Below are 12174 nucleotides of genomic sequence, written 5' to 3' on the forward strand. Positions count from 1 at the left end.
TCCTGTCCTCTACACACGATGTGGGAGCTTTTCTCTTCAAAAAGACACAGTAACAGCCAAGCCTTAAAAAAATCTCTTTCAATTTCCAGCACTATGACTAAAACTCTTTGGGTGGGGTAGGAGAAAAAACACACATGGTAATTTTATACCACAGTTCTGTTGTCAAAAGTAATACTGCATCCTTTGTACAACACTGCACGCGTTGCAAAGGTGGAAAGAGTGCATGTATCTTTCTTTTGAAATGACAAGGCCCTCCAGATTTGCCTTATAAAATAACCAAAAACACAGGAGTAGGGAAAGAGGAGAAAGGAAAGCTGCCTTAAGGGAAAAAAAATTTCCGCGCACCACAGTATTTGCTAGATTATATTGACAGACTGCAGAGCTACTGGGCTAGGTAAGGGATTTTCTGCACATACCCCAGGACAGTCACTCTCCTGTACATACCCCAGAAAGGTTCGTCCCGTAACATGATCGCTCTGAAGTTTGACCTACAGCACCTCTTCCACGCTGAAGACAGAATGGAGCTAGAGCTGGTACTAGCCTGGACCGAGAGCTAGATTCTGGCATCGTGTGACCGTTTATCAGCAGCCAGACAGTCGTCCATTCAGACAGCCGCCCTGGCAGACGTGCCAGAGGTTCTGCCTTCCTAACATTTGATCCCAGTTTCAAGAAACTTATAAAAGCGTATGTGTACGTGTATTTATAACGGAAGGTGTCTGTCTAAGTATCGCCACTCCCTCTCCTGTCCTCGTGAAGAGCTCTAGGATCTCCACGTGTTCTTTGGCAGCAGGGACTGCCAGCCGTCAGGCTGAGAAGCCACGTGAGCCACAGTCTAGCTCTCCATGCCCAACATTGTTATGGTAGGTTTTACACAACCATTTTCCTTAAAAATATCTCACAACTTTTAAAAATCCTAAACAGAGAAAGGATTTGTGCACCACTCAAATGGGTTAGTTCATCTCCAATTTGTTCAGAGGATTTCTCGGTGCCACAGGACGTTGGTTTTTGCAGCTTACACAGCTTGCTTCCTTCCAGTTCCAGTTTGTACATCCACTGTGGTTCAAAATATGCCCGTAGGTGACATTATCTTGGCTTATTTGATACACATTTTCCAAAGGCTGGACGTATTCACAGTTTGGTGCTTCTGATGTGTATTCAAAGGAAAATACCCCACTTCAGTTAGTCTGATAACTCGATATCAGAGTCCTCTGATTTGACTTTGGCAAGTTCTTCGTGTACCTCCCTCACCATAAGAATACGTGTTAACATGATGTCCAAGGTTCCTGGGTCTATTGGCAATGTGGAATACCACATGGGGCTATTGGGTACACAGGAGCGCTCGGGTTGAAGGTAAAATACATCACTCCTCTGCTTCACGCTTTCGGAACTGTCAACGTAAAGAAAGGAAGAGCACATTATCGGGAGGCAGAGTTATCAGTCCTTCTCACAAAAAACGGGAAGGAGAAACAGCAAAGAAAACAAAAGTTACGTTGAGACGCCGCCGCTGTAATTTGAACGGCGTAATGAAAATGGGTTTTGTTAGTGACTTGGTTTCCCCCCTTCAACTTAGGGAACGGTTAAGTTGTTTCCAGGTCACTTAGCGACTTATAAAGAAACAAAATCGGAGCGACTTCTTCACAGATGGTCTTCAATCACCGTATCATCCCATTAGTGGTCCTAGCACCTTGGTGTGATTGCTAGGTGCATTTGGCATTCAGTCTCTGAATGAAACTGGTTCGAGTATTCCAGAACTGCTGTGCACTCTGGCACAGGGAATGTTCCAGAGCTAGCCAGACTAAACCCTAGCTCGCCTGCTCGTGGGGCAGAACGGTAAAGCCCATCTGCTCGAAAGACTGACTGTCTGACCCCGAGGCGGCTTCCAGGCTCTGGCAGGAAGACACAAAGCCCTCTAGAGCAAGGAGCCCTCCTACCGGGCTTTGGAATGTTCCCATTAAAACAGCAAAGTGAATTTTTACTGCTGCTTGCACCACTGCAGGGACTCGGCTACAATATATGATGAGGAGAATGAAAATACCTTCCCAGCCCAAGGACAGCTAAAAGCTTCTAACAATATGCAAGTGAAGACAAGGAAGGCAAGAAGAGGGAGCCGGAGTCGGGACAGCTGCTAGGCATGCCTGCCCCTAAGTGATGGGACTATTTGTAGTAAACTCAGTAGCTGCATTTTTAAGGGTGATTTATTTAAATTTCAGCTGACACTAATGAGATGCTGTTCCATTTTGCACGTGTATTTTCTTTGAAGAGAGAAGAACATCATATTCCACCTGCTCAATGATCTAACTAAAGTTTATATAGAAACAGGAGAGACAAAATGATTTATGTGTACATCCTTGCTGTATAGTCTCTTTTCCAACTCCTAAACACCAGCTCATCTCACATTTCAGCAGGCAAAAGCTACCAGCAGTTTTACTTAATTCACACTTTTCCCACCCTCTCTCACAAGGAACATGATGTCAGGGTATTAGTTAAAACCTTCTCAAAAGAAGGATCCTGTCTGGGAATTAAGGGAGATGAGAGCATCACGGTCACTGCAGCCACACCCCCAGTTTACACTTACACCCCATGGATGTGTAAACAGGCACTGAATGAATACATCTCTCTCCCTCTCTCCTCTCTCACCACCAGTACCAAATCCTCCCTGTGTGCTGGTGCTGGAAGCCCTGTCAGCACCAGGAACTGGAGACAGGAGCCCAAAGCACCACGATGCAAAAGGTCTGAGGGGGATCTGTGCCCAAATGCCTGTTCTGATCTACATACAGATCAAAGTTTTGTCACTTACCATTTTGATAAGTAAAATTCATAAAGTCGGACTGGACATCGCAGGGGATTATCCGTATTTTCAGCCATTTCCACTGCCATTGAAATCTCCTCATCTTCGCTGCGTTTCCTTTTGCCTACAGATAATTTATCTGGATACACAAAAACAGCATCACAGAAGCTCAGTGAAGAACAGCACCTTCAAGAACAAGCCTTACTCACTGAGCCTAGCACTCAGTGATGGGACTGTGCATCTACTCTTGACCTGATTATCTGTCACAAGCAAGTCAACTGGTCTGACCTGCTGGAGGGGCAACAGATTGCATATGCTACAGGCTGCCCACAGCCCACTCCTCTGCTAGAAAATCAACAAGAACTAGTAACTAGCAGAAAAATACGGAGGATGTAATTTTTCTTAATGAAGCAGAATTCATGCCACACACTGGAACTATTAACTGAAGAAGCCAATAGGATCAAAGACTTCCCTTTTGCAAATACCAAAACCTAACTGCGAACAAAAATCTGTCTGTCTTTGCTTCTGAGGGCCAGAGGATAGTCCCTGCTCGTGTGCAAGCCCCTGGCTCCATCTGAGCGGCTCTTCTCCGTTGGGTCTGCCTTGTTGGGTCACCGTGCAGGCCTAGGGTAAGTCTGGCAATTAGAAGGACATGACAAGGGTCTGGCCCTCAAGAATATGACGTCCTGAGAAAGGCCTTTAACTCATGCAGTAGTTAATAAAGCGTTATGAAGCCTAGGATGTTATAAAAGCTATTAAACAAATTTGCAGCCAAAAGCGTGGCACCTCTTTTGTACTGGACACCTGAGCCCAGGCAGAATTTCTTTAGACCTTACTAGAGTGAAAAAATTTTGAAAATGTACAGGATAACGGCATATTCATAGCTCTCCTTACTGCATAACATTTTTTTTTCCTCCCCAGTCCTTTTTTTAAAAAAAGGACAATACAAACGCAATTGCCAAAATTCAGATGATGGGAAAGCACTCACCTGATTCTACGTCTTGTTTTTGAAAGGGCGGGAAAAAACGTAAATATGTCATCTTAGTATTATACTTCAGAGTTCGGGTGCGTCTCATAACATGGGCAAAGGACAGTTTCAGGTGCTCACTGACATTCTTTAGTTGGAAGTATTTGGTGTTGAAGAATAGAAGTGTGTTTAATAAAACAATAGGGGAATATGCACCCAGCTGTTTACATTCCCACAAGTGTTCCTCTTCAATTCTTGAGAACATATAACCTAGAAACAATGGGCAAAGAAAAAAAAAAAAAAGAGAGAGTTATTTATGCAATTTTAGGGCTGTCCCCATATTCAGTTACAAATGAGCAGCTTTTACAGGCCAAGTCTAATCTAGTAGATTTTCAGAATTTTCCCAAAGCAATGAAAACATCATACATGAGCAGGATGGGAAGGCAGAAATGAGTAAAATTAAGTAGGCAGATTTTGCCAGAGATACATATAAGTCCTCTTTCAGTTAACCTTCTCTATTAAGGAACCACATATCAGATCAATTCAGACCTATCATAAGCAATTGTAATTCCAGTAAAAGGAAGAAGACTGCATGCACAAACGTAAGAGGGAGCATGGAGAACCAAGCTGAGGAACAGCATGATCTTCCAATACCTGAAGAATGGAGAGAAGGATATAAAGGCAGATTGCAGACACCAGCAGAATCTCACCGAGTTCTAATTTCACTGTGCTAAACCCAAGTCAGCCTAATGCAAAAATGTGTAACTCCCAAGACATGGAGCGTGAGTTTAAAATGTACCATCTTTCTATACAAACAGCCCATTGTGATTGTTGTAAGTCAGTTAGGAAAAGGAGATATGGGGACTTGTAAGAGATTTGTTGTAGAAAAAAAAATAAAAATCACTGTATGCTGCAGCCTGTAATTGAATTGTTTCTGTAGTAAATAAAAAGTTAATTTTCTAAATGAAAGCCAGTTGTGGATATATGTATGGAGTTGCCAACATCACTCAGGTTTTGTTGATACTCTGAAAAAAGATCTTACATACTAATCCAGCTAGTGTCCAGCTTTAAAAACTGCATGATCATACTTGAAGACCAATTAAAAATATCCGCACAATTTGGGAGCTCGTAATTCGGAAGTGACTGAGGTGAGACGAACTTGGAATTGAGGGGTCGAGACAAGATTCCAATAACTTGCTAATATGATCCTCGGATTTATCAGAAATAATATTTCCAGTACTAACAGGGAACTACCAGTGCAACCGTACACGGTATTTGCAGTAACTCATCTCAAATGCTGTACACAATTCTGGCTACCTGTATTCAAAAAAAGAGTGGCTCAAACTTGAGGGAAGAGAAGAACTGGACTCCCGGAATGGGCAGCCTTCCTTTCAAAGGAGTTGAGAGATTGATCAGAGGCAAAGATATATTTAAGTGTAATCCGTAACTGGTAGAGACAGACATAAAATCCAGGATGCTAGTCTACCACAAACAATTACATGGTGGAGAAAGAGGAGACTAATGTGAATGCCTCAGATCACATTCTTCTTCATGGCACTGAGCAAATATTAATTTATAATACAGCTTTGTCATGCAGCTACACAAAACAAAATAATTGTCCTACCATTTGGAAGAATTGTAGGTTCCCAGATTTTCAAAAGTTTTGTAAGTTCAATCATAAACCTGGAATAGGGCTCGGTAAAAATGTTATCTATTCTACCATTCTCAAACAGGTACTACGAGAGAAAAAAAAAGGAAGACATACAGTTTGTGATTATGTAACATTGCAGAGAAGATACAGGACATCAGATTAGTTTTCTTTCTTATGTCCCAGGGTCTTATGGTCCAAAACACTTTGTTGAAATCTTCAGTAAGATATCAAATCAAATTTTCTGCAGAGGCTGGGACCTCCCCAGTATGAAATGAGAGATTTAGGCAAGAATTATTGTTAATATTCCAAGCTCTAGAGCTGTTTTTTTGAAAAATCATCATCCTCTCAGTGTGTTAAACATTCTGGCAAAAAAGGACGCCTGTAATAACCAGACGAGTTACTGAATATTTTTCTGTTGAGAAGAACTTCACACGCTAATACCTCCTGATAACAGATATAGGCCCAGCGCTAGGCTGCTGAAACAGTCTGACTTACAGTATCAAAGTCCCCTCAACTCTTGTCAAGCAGCAGTTAAAAAATGTTCTCTACAAGCCAGGAGTGTGCATCAGTCAAAACTGGAACACTCAAAAATTGCTGATACTCCTAGAGCTTATCAATGGCACTTTGATTTTTAACTCTTTCTGCAATTTTTTCAAGTATAGCCAGGAAAAAAAAAAAAAAATTAAGAGAACTCCATGCCTAGTCAAATGACAGGTTTTACATTAGAAGTAACTTTTGATTCCTTATCTTCAAATGACTGTTTAAGGAAAGGAACAAGCAGGCTAGTCAAAAAAAAAAAAAAAAAAAAAAAAAAAAATACACAGAACTTCTGTTTTATACAGAAGTTAACATTACACTAGGTTTGTACTGCAACCGTTTCAAGGCAGGGAGCAAGGATTTCTTAAATTAATCTTAGCATTCATTAATTTCAATGCAATTATTCCCATTGTGTTTTTTCTGTAAGTATTGCCAACACAACAGGTTATCTGTCTAGCCACCGAAGGAGCTCAGTCTTTGCTGGGTAACCTCTTCCACGTAAACCTGTATATTAGGAGAGCGTTCTTCAGCTATTTTACATCTAAAACATTCTAACATAAAGCAAGTATTTCTGAGGAGCAGATCTTATACATGAAAAAGGATCAAAAAGGAACCAAACCCAAAGATGTGTGCCTAGGCAGAAACACCTAACCCTCCACGCCACACTCCTCCCAAGTACAGAAGCAGCTGCTCACTCTGGTCATAAAATAGTCCAGGCAAATTAGTCAAATATGGGATTAACACAGGCTAAGAATAAAGCACAAAAAAAGACACATTCTTGCCTCCTCTACAAAAACCAAGCAGCTGCATGGGACTACGGATAAAAAGCATAAATAACCAGAGCAAGTTTCGTACGTTCTCAGCGATACCCCAATGTTCTGAGTTACCTGCTGAATTCCAAGGCACAAGTATAAGATGCTGTCAGGATCATATTTTTCTCCATTTGGTCTCCGCACCTCTTGAATAAACTGGCACAAGCCAAAACTCAGCTCAGCAAAAGTGCATGAGAGAATGTCCTCCTTGAGTTTCACAGGACGAACTGTGGCCAAGAAAGTTATGAGGAAAAATTAACTTCATTCGACAGATGAAATCTTCACCTGTTCCTTATTATTTCACACGGGCAGAACTATGAAATCTTGTATCTCATACATGAAGTGCCTTGTATGACTAAAGTGTGAACTATTTCCTATTTGCTGGCTAACAACTAAACAAGGATTTGGCCGATAAAAAAGAAACCACCTGCATGTGCAACGAGTACAAATGCTGCAGGCGAGCAGCAAGGCTGGAGGTGTTTAAAGCGAAGGCACCTGAACATTAGGGAGTGTGCTGGACCCAAAGACGTGGCGTGGCCACGGCTGTATGTACTTGAGGCCAGCAGACAAATAGGTTTCACCTCTGTAGCTGGACTCAGGGGAATCCTGAGGGACAGAAAGGTCTTGAGAGTTTTCTAATAGCTCTGGACATGAGTTGAGTGCAGCATAATCAACCCCTTAAAGGGAGGAGGAATGGAGCTTAAGGGGCCATGCACGGGATTCAAAAAGGGAAGCAGAGCAACCAGGGGATGGATCCGTCAAAGAATCTGCAGGGAAATTACCAGGGTTGGCTGCTCCACAGCCTACAAAAGGGTTTGCCCGGGACTAAGCAGGAAACCTTTCTGGGAGGGGTGGGGGTGTACACAGTTTCCTGGAGCTGACTGGAATATTTGCTTCCTTAGCCACAAGAAGAAAACACAGTAACTCATGTGATTACTTTTCTTTTGGGAACCAAAACCAGCTGTTCTCATGTAATGACAGTAAAAATTCCAAATAAGAGGAAAAAGCAGATCTCATTCTAACTAGAATTTTTCCCTTTGCAATCTTTCTTACCTAAGCCCTGCCATGCTTAATTCTTTAGATTGCAGAAGTATTGAATATGGTTTGCTCTCTTCCCCACCATGCCCAGAAAGCTCAGTCATATTCCTAACTTAAACTCTCTGCTTGACTCTGAAACACTGTCCACAAAACTCTCAGTGCAAGAGATGTGAGACCAGGGAAAAGGGGAGTTAAGACACTGCCAAACCCCAGGACTGCTGTGCTTTTCTTAAAAAAAAATAAAAATCCATAATTAGAAAAACAAACTAACGTGACATTTATATTGTCATTATTATCTATCACCCTAGTGAGACATAAGGATCAGTTTATTCCTTTTAAATTTAGTTTCAGGCAGGGTGCAGCACCGAATGGGTAGACTTTTGGAAGGTTTCTTTCCAGCTGTGAAGCCTAGAAATAAGGTGTTAAGATTTTTATATTGTAGCACACTTTTTTTTTTTTCTTCTCAGCAAACAGTTATGCTGACAAACAAATACTTTGTGAGTGTGTCAGCTACAGATGAACAGGATGGGGCCAAGACAGTGCTGTCAACTTGGAATTATGGCCTGATAATGGCTCAGTGAAGGCCTTGCTGCTGCATGAAGCATCTCTTCTACAAATGAAGAATTTTCACATGCAAACGTACACAAAGTGAAGGTTAAAAGACTAACATTTCTAATTTTTGAAAGAAATCTGGTATTTTAGAGACTGTTTTAATAGGTAACAATCAATTAAGAATGTAATAGCCACGATTTTTAAATACATGAAAAAGGTGCAAGACAGTATTCCATAAAATCTTTTCTCCACTCACAGATCTTTTAAAACTCAATATCTAATCCTCATTTTTATTTGAACAACACATCACACCAAGTGCTCTTCAACTAATTATTTCTGTTTCCACTGAGAGAGAAAAAGTATTACCTGAAAACTTCAGGTCCCCTGGTTCCTCCTGTGCATTCTTCCATTGGACCCAGTTTTTCCAGGCATTTACCCCATACATATACTTCAGGGTCATCCCAGAAACAGAGCACCCTGGGTAGGAACCCTGCATCAGATTCCGGGGCTCTACAGAAACTACAGACTTCTTCCGTCCCTACAGGCAAACAGAGAAATCAAAACAAAGGAACATTTAATAAGCTATGGATGCTTAACTTGATTTAATAATTATTATTAAATTAAATTATTATTAAATGCTTATTTAATAAGCATCTATGGATGCTTAACTTGATCTCACATAAAAAAGCCATTATGCTGGCACGTAACAAAATTCTACTCTCATGACAAATCTGTGTACGTGTTTTTAGAATGTGAACAAATACTAACCACATTTTACAGAAAAGGTGCAATAAAATACAATAATTCTCACTCTGATAAATATGCACAGAAATATATGCCTCTCTAGCTACACAAGCAAAAATTTATTCTTTCCTCCTGTACATTATGACACTACTTAAAAAGATAACTCTTTTGGAGGTTTTTTTTTTTGAATGATACACATCTAAAAACCATTCTGCACTAAAAAGAGCATTTATTCTACCTAGCTGTGGAGCAGAAAGGAAGAAAATCTTATCTTATATAGCAGAACGGGAAAAAAAATACAGCGTAGTTAAACAGAATTCTCATTTTCACCCTGGAGCAGTATTTTTTTACTTCTGAGAAAAAGCATGCACGTAATGTTATTACTTCAAATGCGAGGAACTTGTGTTCCAGGAGTTACTTTCTTACCCGTCTTTTTGGCTGTGGGAAGCCATCTCTGTGTCTCCGTCTTGCTCGTGAACGTGAATGCAAACCCAGTCCTTTACTGAGAGGGTCAAATGAGTCTGAAGTCAAATCAACACCATTAAGAGTTTAATTATATGATTTAACAGCCCAGGTAGAAGTGTCACTTAGATACCGTGGAATACCTTCCAGTTTGCAATCACACCTGCACATTCAAATAAGGCTTCCCCTTGGAATAATTAAGACAATCTATGTACCTTCTGTATAAAGAAAGTAAATTCTCAGAAGAGGAAAAAAGCACCCCCCAAACAGTGGGTTATACCTAGGGACACAGGAGTGATAAATTCAAAGGAGTCAAGGCTACCTGCTACTCCCGTCAGAGCTTTTGTAGAATGGTGTCATTTTTAAAATAGTAATTTTTAGTAGAGCTGATGTGTTATTGCAGCTTTAAATATCCGGTTTCACTACATGAAAACACATACCCTTCATAAGCAGGCTGCTGGTACAACGCTTACTCAGAAAACTGTGTGTATTTTTACACAACAGTGCATTTTTCTTCACATGATACTGACCTGATGGAAAATCTGCCTCCAGGTCCTGCTCCACATCACCTTTGGAGAACTGCTTTAGTTCTGGATCTGGCTCTGGCAGGGCATTTGATCGTAAGGCATAGTGATTTAACTCATCCTCCCAGCTGTGGGGAGTGGACACTGCTTCTGATTCGAGATCTCCACTGTAAGTGCTACCTTGGTCTGTAACGAGAGTGATCAGATATACCATGTGCTATAGGAAAGGGCAGACAAAGAGAAAAGTTTGCAAGAAAAGATACCTCAGGATCAAAATTTATTTGCAAACAACAACAACAACAACAAAAAAAAATCTAACTGACCTTTCTCAAATATCTTGGGGTCCAGGAAGAGCTCATGCTCAGATGTTTGAGAACCTTTAGAAAAAGAAGGAAATCTGCATCTAACAAATGACTGACAGCTTACATAACTCACAGAAAATACTCTGAACACCAAAAAAACTCTGCATTCGGCCATAACACTAACACACATGATGCGTCTTCTCCACTACAGTTCTCCTAACAGCTTTCTACCTTGGTCATGCTATTATGGGAGAAACAGAAATGCAGAACTGATCCACGTTTTCCAAACGTTTCCATCCCTCCGTGTTTGTTATTTGAGTCGCCTGTAGACAAGTAAGATATTTTGTTCATTTCTTTTCAGCCTGTTCCACTTTTATTACATGGAACAATTACTATCCAACACATTCTAACTTGCATCATCCTTCAAGAATCCCACATAAAAAGCCTGATAGGAAAATATTCTTGTAAAGCAGCTGCTCTGTCTTCTTGATTTTGACGACTTCTGCTAACGCATGGTGTCCTGACCTGGAGATTACTACCTCTAGTCATCTGTTACCGTCAGCAAAAGTCAAATCATCACCTAGGATCAGGGAAAGGGAATGCAACGACATGTAAGCCACTGTCAGTGCTCAGTGTCTCACGTGGGTTCTATGCTAAGCACAGCACCTCTGTGACATTACAAAAGCTTCAGAAAGGTACAACTATAACCAGCACCTCAGATGGGAACTATGGAGGAAGACCAGGTTAGTCTTAGAAGAAAATACGTTTTAAAAATAAAGAATATTGGAGACAGAGGCAGAATTCTCTCCAAATGCACAGTTTAGCTGAATTCCCAGAAGGGCTCCTCATTTTAAAAGAATAACTAATCAAAATTGCTAAGACATGACATAAGCATTATAGTCCCGTCTAGGTTGGCACTTTACCTGCATGAACGCTTTCACTGTGGATAATAAATGTTGGTAAGACAACAGGACCATTTAACTTGGCACGCACACGGGGGAGCAGCCAGTGTAGGCCCTACATCTATTTCTCTACCTATTTTCCACGATGAGAGGACCTTCATCTCACTGCATTTAGTTGCCTTTTTAAAAACACCACATACCACCATGAGAGTGTGTTTTTTCTTTCTCCTCATCTTCTGCAATAATTTCTGCCATCTGAAGGAGATCAGCTTCAAAGGGATTTGTGGGAACCTTTTCCTTGATATCCTGAATAGTTTCAATGACCTTATCAGCGTTTTCCAGGGTAGTTGGGAAGAGCATGGGAACGGGTACCTATGGAACATGTGGAAAATGTTAGAGCATGGTTGGGGGTGAAGGGAAACAGCAAATACACAAGAGAGATTCCTCTCACTTATTTTTACATATATTTTAGGACTACTGAATTTAACTTCAAAATAACTCCAGACTGGAGTTTCATTTCTGCAGTAACTCTACGAATTGGTAGTTTTGTGTGACGATGCTTAACCAAACACGATGCAATAAGGAAAGAAACGGCTTCAAGGACTCCAAACCCCACTTGCATGACTAGTCACAAACCCCAGTGACACCGCGCTGTGTCCTGTTCAGGATCAAGACTGTACACCACTTCCCTCGTGAACTGAAGTGTAACTTACAGGTACTGGCATCCCGAGTGGAACTGGTGTGTACTGAGTGTAGAGGTGAAGGGGCACTGGCACAAACACCGGTACAGGAACGGGTACCACAATGATCTGCGGTGGAACTACTACTTCTTCTGTTACAGCAAAAATAGAACAAAACAAAAGATTGTTTAACCACATGACTATCCAGTACACTC

At 41.0% G+C, this 12174-nt stretch overlaps 1 protein-coding gene across 3 annotated transcripts in view; it reads right to left on the reverse strand.

Moving 5' to 3' along the window:
- Positions 1 to 6: 6 nt before the first annotated feature.
- Positions 7 to 12174, reverse strand: part of ZMYM4 (zinc finger MYM-type containing 4) — a 34646-nt gene continuing 22478 nt past the window's right edge. The window contains exons 19-29 of one of the 3 annotated variants that reach the window (XM_026863295.1): positions 11993 to 12111; positions 11480 to 11651; positions 10399 to 10452; positions 10082 to 10261; positions 9516 to 9610; positions 8712 to 8883; positions 6831 to 6982; positions 5380 to 5491; positions 3777 to 4025; positions 2798 to 2927; positions 7 to 1387 (exon numbers count right to left, since the gene is read on the reverse strand). In XM_026863295.1, the coding sequence (XP_026719096.1) occupies positions 1180 to 1387; positions 2798 to 2927; positions 3777 to 4025; positions 5380 to 5491; positions 6831 to 6982; positions 8712 to 8883; positions 9516 to 9610; positions 10082 to 10261; positions 10399 to 10452; positions 11480 to 11651; positions 11993 to 12111 (1643 nt within the window). In that variant the 3' untranslated portion in view covers positions 7 to 1179. The remainder of the gene's footprint in view (positions 1388 to 2797; positions 2928 to 3776; positions 4026 to 5379; positions 5492 to 6830; positions 6983 to 8711; positions 8884 to 9515; positions 9611 to 10081; positions 10262 to 10398; positions 10453 to 11479; positions 11652 to 11992; positions 12112 to 12174) is intronic. The other 2 variants (XM_026863296.1, XR_003399893.1) reach the window with 2 other exon arrangements.

Source organism: Athene cunicularia (assembly GCF_003259725.1).
Source record: "Athene cunicularia isolate RWA chromosome 23 unlocalized genomic scaffold, athCun1 chr23_part1, whole genome shotgun sequence".
In the NCBI taxonomy this organism is placed as follows: domain Eukaryota; kingdom Metazoa; phylum Chordata; class Aves; order Strigiformes; family Strigidae; genus Athene; species Athene cunicularia.